The sequence below is a fragment of the Poecilia mexicana genome, unplaced genomic scaffold (genome assembly GCF_051168715.1).
Source record: "Poecilia mexicana isolate PSO_F unplaced genomic scaffold, ASM5116871v1 scaffold_12, whole genome shotgun sequence".
Lineage (NCBI taxonomy): Eukaryota > Metazoa > Chordata > Actinopteri > Cyprinodontiformes > Poeciliidae > Poecilia > Poecilia mexicana.
Genome location: NW_028263381.1, coordinates 18,938,866 through 18,948,056, shown reverse-complemented (window position 1 = coordinate 18,948,056; position 9,191 = coordinate 18,938,866). Strand labels below are relative to the sequence as shown.

At 37.5% G+C, this 9,191-nt stretch overlaps 1 protein-coding gene across 2 annotated transcripts in view; it reads right to left on the bottom strand.

Annotated features, from left to right (window-relative positions):
• Nucleotides 1-213: 213 nt before the first annotated feature.
• The window catches only part of cntfr (ciliary neurotrophic factor receptor), a 233,352-nt gene continuing 224,374 nt past the window's right edge, over nt 214-9,191 (bottom strand). The window contains exons 11-13 of one of the 2 annotated variants that reach the window (XM_088011037.1): nt 2,960-3,086; nt 1,794-1,821; nt 214-1,691 (exon numbers count right to left, since the gene is read on the bottom strand). In XM_088011037.1, coding sequence (XP_087867163.1) covers nt 1,821; nt 2,960-3,086 — 128 coding nt within the window. In that variant the 3' untranslated portion in view covers nt 214-1,691; nt 1,794-1,820. Of the gene's footprint in view, nt 1,822-2,959; nt 3,087-9,191 lie in introns of both variants that reach the window. The other variant, XM_088011038.1, reaches the window with a different exon arrangement.

The following is a 9,191-nucleotide window of genomic DNA, read 5'->3' as shown; positions in this document are numbered from 1 at the left end:
TTCTAAATACATAATATTTCTGGGAAACATGCAGAATCTGCTTTAATTTTGTGATTAAAGTTGCTAATTGGGGAGGAAAGAATGCATCTGTGTGACGACATTTTGATACGGTAAACTTTGAAGGTGATTATTAAAAGAGATGCACCAACTTGCTACATTTCCATTGCATCTTACTCTAAAAGGCGACATGAAAATGATGCCAGTTCATCAGAGTTCATTGTGAAATGGTCACATTTAATGGTTGAAACCTGTCATTGTATATACATCTATAAAAAAGACCTCAGGTACAGGTTACGACATTCTAATGCTAATACATACATTATTATTATCATTATTAATAATATTAAATAATAAACTTTGTTCATTGTTAAAGTTACATATCATAGTTTACAAAATAGAATCAAGAAAGTAAGCCATTATGAATGTCTGAAAAAACAAAAACAAAAAAAAAAACAAGGGGACAAACAAAAAACTAAAGCCCTATATGCATCTTTTTATTATTTGTCCATAAAATTCAAAAATTACAATAAACACATCAATATTCATTTGAATAACATAATAATACCTGCTGATATTGGCTATTAAAATGTAAACTGAAAAAATAATAAAAATGTTTGTAAAGGCGCCAGACTTTGGAAAGCAAACAGATTCATGTTACTGTTTTTTTTTTATTACAGCATAGAGCAGAAACAGAAACCAACATACTGTAGCTCATGTCAGACCCAAAACGCAACGTTGCTGTGAAAACAAAGTCAAACCAAACGCAAATTTGTGAGAAAACAAATGTTCCGTCTGAAAACCACTTTATTTTTGTTCTTTTTTATTTTTATTTAATTTTTATTTACCTTATTTTGTATTTTTTAGTTTTTATTTTTATTTAATTTTTTTTTTTACAATCCAGGTCCTTCTTATCAGTTGCTGTAAGCACAATGTAAAGCTAACGGTCTAAATAAGTCGAGCTACCATTACTGAATTCTTCAAAGTGTTAGTCCCCAGATCGAACAAAGGCTCCCTCCATCGGTTCGATTCAGTCGTCGGAGGCGTGCGGAGCACCGTCTGATGGAGGCTTACAGTGGCGTCTTTGTTAAAACGACATGTGTGTGTGTGTGTGTGTGTGTGTACACAAACAAGAGCTGCAGATATCCTCAGGTTTGATACATATAGCACTTTTCAGCATCACCACCCCACTTGCATATGTACACACTTTCTGAGCACAGGCACAAGCTTCGGGAAGCTCAGTGAAAGAATTTGGAGCCACTTGGTCGGGGTTGCTTATGAGTCTTTGGCATGATGGTTGAGCTGTATGTGGGGGCGCTACAGTAGCCACACACACAAAGGCACGACTGCGGTAAGTGTGCATTTGTCTGTGAAGCGCTCTGCAGTTTAGAAAGTAAGGGAGAAGGTCAATTAATGAATAAAAAAATAACAATGAGTTGGTTGTCCTGCTCGGAGAAGGAGCTTTCTGAACCAAACAAGCCAACAAATCAGTCTGCCGCGGCTCATCGAAGCCACAGGGGCGTAACATTAATCACTTTGATGCTGCTGCTGTCGTCGTGGTTGTTCTGCTGCCTCTGCTGCTGCTCTTGTTGTCGACGTTGTCGTTTGCAAAAGTTCCTCTGAAGAATGTCTTTGTCCCCCGTCAGCCAACAATGACTGTCTGATTTCCCCTCTTAAGAAATTTTGGTGAGTAACTGTGTGATGGACAGATATGATCAATGCACTGTATCCTCAAAAACATGTGCAAAATAGAAAAAACACCAGCCTCCGCCTCTTTATCTTGTTCTTCCTCCCACCTGTTGTCACTCCATGGGATTAAAACATCTGGAGAGGCAGAATGGAAAAAAATAAATACAAAAAAACAAAGCAATTTAAGCTGTGAAGCAGAAAAAGTGTTATCTCTCGTCTTTTTATAAACCTTCAAATCTGATTAGCAGTAACTTGACAAAGTATTCATACCACTTCAACTTGGAAGAGGTTATAAAAGCACATTTATTATTATTATTATTATTGGGATTTTATGTGGTAGACTTTATGGATGTTTGAAAATTACAAAGGAAAATCATTCAACGTTCAAAAAATCCTCAAAAAAAGAAGAGGAGACATAATTTCAATTTTAGGCCTAGATCTACGATGTAAAAGTGTGTAGGAAAACTAAAATTTCATATCAGCATGAGCACAATATCCTGAAATAAAACACAGTGGTGGCAGCATCATTAAATGGGGTTCCTTTGATTCAGCAGGAACAGAGACGTATCTTTGTGACCCAGTCAAAGTCAAGACAATATCCAACTATTATTTTATGGCAGAATTTGAAAATGGATCATGGATATTATCCCTCTGCCTGATCTTAATTGTGTTGCATAGAAGAATGGACAAAGAAAAACCAATCTGGCAAAACTAGCAAAACCTAAAACATGAAGCTGAAAGTCGGTTATTTAGAGAGTTAGTGCAGTTGGGTTGATTACACATGAAAGCTACACTTTCTGTTTTACAATTGTAAGAAAATGAAAAATCCATTTATCCTTTTGGATTTATTCTTCACAGATATGCACCACTTTGTTTTGATCTATCAAATCAAATACCAATACAAAACTGTGCTGTCAACTAAAAAAGAAAGAAAAAAAAGAGGAAAAATGCAAGTTGCATTTTTACATTTCCAAAGCTTCAAACACAATCAGACACTTGTACTGCGTTTTATTTCAACCTCAAATAGACTCTACAGAAGAAACTGTAAAAAAAAAAAATCTCCTGTGGTCATAAAATAAACTCCCCACACTGGAGTTACTCTTGGAATATAAAAACATTTTCATGACAATAAAGTCATGCATTGACATGTTGATGTATACTGTACCAGTGAAGTCCAAAATCAATTTGGATATGTATGTGTGTGTGTGTGTGTGTGTGTGTGTGTGTGTGTGTGTGTGTGTGTGTGTGTGTGCGTGTGTGTGTTGGTGCTCACCACATGAACAACAGCATCATCCCTAACAGCAAAGGAGAGAAAAATGTGACGACCCTGGCAGCTCTGCCCACCGGAGGCTCGGCCTTCTGCGGCGCTTTGGAGGACGGTATGGGAGAAGTCTTCGTCTCTGCAGAAAAACGAGTCACCAGATTGTTTTAGTCATTCCCTTACACACCTGGTCAGTTGGATTTGTTATTTAGCTGTTTGCTGAGGTTTTTTCCCCCCCTCCATTTGCACAGAGTACAATAGTGGAGATCCTGAGGGTGAAAATCTTTCAGTCCATCGTTCTGATGAATGGAGTGACGAAAATGCTCATCATAACGGGAAGGAGCAAACAGAAAGGAAAATACAGGGAAGAGCAAAATCAATTCTAATCTACAAGCACAATCAATGGGAGACTTGTCAAGGCAGTTATGAAGTGAACAAGACAAAAAAAAAATAGATCCATTCTGCATAGAGCGCAAACAGGGGGGAAGAGAAAAAAACTGGGGGACAAGGAAAAACAAGATAATAGTCAAAAAGGAAGGAGGAGTACACTATGGCCACATGAGTGCAGCTACAAGAGGACAGTAGAAATCCATTTATCCATACCGTACATTTATATCTTCCAGCTGGTACTTAGATTTAATTATCTAACAGATGCTGTGCAGACCTTTAGTTCTGTATTAAAAAATATCCAATGTACAGCAAAAGGATTACAAGATTCCTTCTGATCCTAATCAATAATCCCGGCTGTCTTAATCCTAAGAAACCTGGCATTATGCCAAAAGAAAAGAAAAAAAAGAAGCATTGTCTCATTGAATCATGGACTTGATCAGGACAATAGATCACAATTAGCCTATTGGTAAATTCTGGTGCCTTTCCCTAAATGTTAAGTGATGTGCTTTGTGTCTTCCAAATAAATTAATACAACTGCAGGCCTGATCAGTGCCAGACCTGTGGAACCAATGAACCCCTTTAAAATAAAACGTTTCTGACAACATGAAGTAGGCTAAAAGCTCTCAGAAAGGCAAGAAATTCAAGAAAAGACGATAAATAAATGACACGCATCTATCTGACAATGTAATTCCTGAGTTTTTTGCACTTCTGCAAACATGTGAGAACCATGATATTCATATGGAGAAAAAAAAAATGGAACAATCTTCCAAGGAATGGATGACCAAGAAAATGAACAGTAGAAGACATTGACTACTCATCCAGGCCACTTCTGAACAACTAACGCTGCAGTTCCCTTAGTTCAGTTCAGTCAAACTAACACAACATAACGTTGAAAGAAAATTATCTAACAAAAGGCAGGTTAACATGGTGGTGAGAGTGGCGTATATAATCAAGACAGAACAGCAGTAATACAATTTATTTAATGATCTGAACCATGTAAGTGTGACAAAGAGTCTGAAACAGAAGCAATCTGTAAGAGTGGAAATATTTTCCATGGCGCTAGTTGATGGAATTCATGGAGGATGGTGGGAGGCGAGGGGGGGTAATTAATGGCTTGTGGCAAACATAAATATATGCTAAAAGTCCCCACACACTGATGAATTTCTTAGCTCTACAGTTTGGTTTTACACTGCCAGACAAATTAAAATATCAAAGTTTAATGCTTTATAAAACTGGGCTATTGCTACAGCTGCAGGCAGCACAGCAGATATTAACTCATGCAGGATGTTTGCCGCTCGATCTGTGAAGAGAGTATATGATTTCCTTTTCCTTCCAATTAATGACTGTTGTGGTGTGCTGCGCTGGGAAGTCGGGAGATATATTAGACGGAAGCAACCAGGTGTGAAATAGCCAGAGAAAGAGGGAACCGGGGCTGCGCTTAACACGTTCAGCAGCACAGCCAGAGCAACGCTTCCTGCCTGCAGCAAAACATTCTGCTTAGGACCGGAGACGAAAACAAAAAATTATGCAGAAATAATGTGCCGGTGACAAGGAGAGACATTTATGGGGTGTACGGCAATTGTAACGAGCGAGGTGAGGACAGGTAAACAGAGGAGATGAGACAACGGAGAGAGAGACGGAAGATTGATAAACTCCGCCGTGCGGGAGGAGAAAAAAAAAAAAGCAGGTGAAGACGGAGAAAAACACTAGAAAGGAAGCTTTTAAAAAAAGCTAATATGACGAAAAAAAATGCTGAAGGACTTGAACTCCAACAGCCTCCCGTGTTTATGCAGATTATGTTGATCGCAGACGCTTTAGGTTGTCTGAATTTAAATGACAGCTGTGAGAAAATCATGAATACAGCATCTGTGATGATCCAGGTGTGTGTGTGTGTGTGTGTGTGTATATATATATATATATATATATATATATATATATATATATACATATATATATATATATATATATATATATATATATATATATATATATATATATATATATATATATATATATATATATATATATATGATTTATGACATGCAATATTTATTCATTCATATTCAGACACATATTTAGACTCTGCTCTTTGCCAAAACACATTCAAGTTATAAAAGCAAAGTGGTGAGGGTGATTGTTTTCACGCAACAATATTCAAATCTAAACCAAGTTTTATGAATCACAACAGTATTGTTATTACAACAACAAACCACTATTGTGGGTTTCAACCACATTCTAAAATACGTAAAAAACTCAGCATCGCTCTTTTAGGGATCTGATACCATAGTATATATAAATACCAGCAAAGCAAGGTAAATAAAGAATAGATTGCCCGATAGCAAAATAATAATAATAATAATAATAATAATAATAATAAAAACCTATTACAGAATATAAACTAAAAATGCTCCTTCTGTTAGACAGGTGACCGGAATCGGACGATTTTCAGCTTGACCTGTCTGGCTGGTGACCGGCAAACGAGACACCGAAAAATCAGATTTTCTTTTTCTTCGGTCAGTAAACACACCTTAAAACAGGAAAGCAGCATGCTGGCTCGTCATGCGGGATGTGTGGTGTTTTCTTTTTCTTCTTCTTTTTTTTCAAACAGGTAAAAAACAGAAAAAAATTACAGCTGGGATGAAAATCATGTGGGAGTGGGAGTCCTTGGGGAAAAAGTTTGTATTGTGGCATTTGTGTTTTTTTTTTTTATTACTATTATTTGGGAAATTTGGTACCTCAAAACCTCTTGAAACATAAATAGAGCTGATTCATATTTTTTTTAGCTATATTTTTCACTAATCAAAGTATCTGGAAACGAGTACATTCAATAATTCAGAGGTGTGTCGAGCTCCATAAATCGGTAATGCAGATCTGAGGAGAACCATATTTGTTGTAAAAGCTAAATGTAAAAAAAAGCTGAAAATGTGTCGCACCAGGTTGGATAAAACGTTTATTTCGACTGCCCATGCAGTGAAAAATGTGCTAACGAAGTTAAAAATATATCCAGCTGTTGCCATGGGAAACCAATGGTAAAGTGTGGTATGTTTGGGTCATCAGATATCCACAACAATTTTTCTTCACTATCAACCTAACAACTGGCTTTTCAGGAGCCATCCCATAAAAATAAATAAACAACAGAAAAAAAAACAATTTTGTGTGCGCAGTACTACTGAGACTACAACTCAGATTTGATATAACAGAGGATATTCATCAAGCATACTGTTGGGCACAGTGGAGGATCTGTGATGCTGTGGATCTGTTTCTCTTCCAAAGCACTCGGCTCCTTCACATAGAAACCCTGAGAGTCACATAATCTATGTAAAGGTTAAGAAAATTTCATTTAGAATAAACTCAAGTTAAATTCTGGATTATTCTAATGTTTTCAGAACATGAACTCCTGAGCTGTAGTTTACCACAGCAAAGGAGTCCTTCACTGTACCTTTCTACAGCAAAGGATGAATTTATTTTTTTCTGTCTTTTTTTTTTTTCCTTCTTCTTTCACCTCTAATTTTACAGCTCAGTATATTCTAACACATCTCAGTGTTTTCATAGCGGTGAGAGATTCGAAGGTGCAACCGTGTCTGTCACCTTTATGGTTGACTTTGGGGAAATGCGAATTTCACTCCAGTACATGTTGATTTGCTGATGTGTGTCGTCTAGTTTTACTGAATCTCTTCTCTTCCAGAGAACGTAATAGAAGAAAGGACCTTAAGTCACCTCAAGACCAACCTCAGTGCTGCAGGTCTAATGCTTGCCATGAAACGCAAACTAATCATGTATAAATAACATCAGACATGAAATATATTAGCAATATCTAATGTCACCTGGCCTGCTTGGTGCTAGACAGTGTACAGTTTCTGTCTGAGGGAGTGAGACAGGCAGAGATTTACATCGAAGAAGGTTACGACACAGAAGCTCCGCTGTGGATCTTCTTTTCACATCCTGGAATGTGGCGGGTAAGCACCAATATCTGAGGATGGGATTTCGAAATGCCGTGTCTGTCACCATGCTATTCCTTCCACCAGAAGTCTGTTGATGCCAAGAAACACAGCCAGCCACTACTCTCTGTGCAGTTTGAAACTCGGAGACACGCACACAGAAATAGACCGCCACAGAGCGGCGATAGAGACGGGAAGGAGGAAGGGAAGAGATCGAGAATACTTAAACATTTGCTTAGACTCACCAGCACAATCAATAAGTCAAAGGAAGTGTTTTCAATTACTGTTTGGATGAGCAGCCAGGAAATATCGGTCATGGTGGAGATGGTAATAAACTGAGAGGAAGTGAGGCCTGGCAGAACTTTTGTTTATTGGCCTTATTATGGACTGGAAATAAGACAGTTTCCTTTCTCCATACTAATGTGATTCTCCTTGAATAGCAAGAGTAAACTAGAGAATTAGAGGATACAAAGTTAGTAAAATTCTATGCAAATCTGAAATAACTGTAAAATGAATGGCTTTACTGCTACATGTTGTTTTGATGTCTCAAGAGATTTTCCTGTTTAAATCAAGGATTATAATGTTTTTATGTAAGGAAAACACATTCTGACTGCATTAAAAAATAACCAACCCACCAATGATGATCATAAATAAAGTTTCTAGAGTGTTTTTTAAGAAAAACAAATCCTTAGGGCAATAATTCACGACAATTTTGTTACATTAAATCACAAGCATTTCTAAGGTCTTCTTGTAGTAAACTAACGCAAAGTAGTGTTGAACAATATTTTTCAAGTACTAAAAACTATATATGAAAGTTTTGTCATGTGCTTAAAACTAGGCAATTCTTAATGTGATGCCCCTAAATAAAGTTGATTTCAAATTACTGCCTTCAGAAGTCACATAGTTCATCTCACAAAGCTCAGCTGGGAGATTCTATTAACAGGAAAACTTCAACCAGTCTTCAATAAGAAAACCACTGCTAAAAGAGAGTCATAAGAATTTTCATTCACAGTTCGCCACAAGCCACATAGAGCTGACAAAAAAATAGAATGAAATATGTGGAAAAACGTGCTCAAGTAAGGCCAAGAGCCAAAACTTTATGTGGGAGAAAACTAGCACAACATCACACCAAACACCTCATCCCCATGATGAAGCATGGAGGAGGCAGCATTGGACTGTGGGCATGTTGTTCATCAGATGAGAGCATCTGTTGAATGTGTGACTGTCATTCAATGACATGTTGATTTGCTGCTACCTGTCTGACCACAAATCTGATATTTATGCAACAGCAGCGATAAAAAGCAATAGGAAATGTTTTTAGCCGTGGATAACGGCAGAACAAATATTTGGCAGAAGAAACACATCATTCCATTGTGAAAAATAATAGCGATAGCATACTTCTGTGCTTCTTCTCTGCTTGTGTTTGGCGTAGAATCAGTCAGATCATTGAACTCCATGCCACACTTTTTAGTTCACAATCATGCTGTGTTTTGGTTGCATCGAGTCATAAATCCCTATAATCTCCTATTTAGTTTGCGTTTCTAAAATAATTTAACACCTTCTTAACTCCCCTCTGCAGGACAGACTCATCCAGTTCAACAACAGGCAAACATGAAGTCATTTTATGGATATCAGCGGAGCAACTGCAGCTGCCACACACAGTCCTCTGCACAGCTGGAATCAGTCACCCACCAAGTGACATCTTTAGAGAAGGGAGGAAAGAGAAAAGAGAGATTTGTTCCAAGTGTGGGGTGGCAAGAGGTAGGAGTGAGAGGAGTGACTGATCAATAGAAAGAAGTTAGAGAGAAACAGAGACCTAAAGGCAAAAAAAAAAAAGAAAAAAAAGAGAGAAACAGAGGGGAGAAGAGACAACAGGACGACGAGAGCAGAAAGGGAAGCAGCGAGGCGGCAGCTGG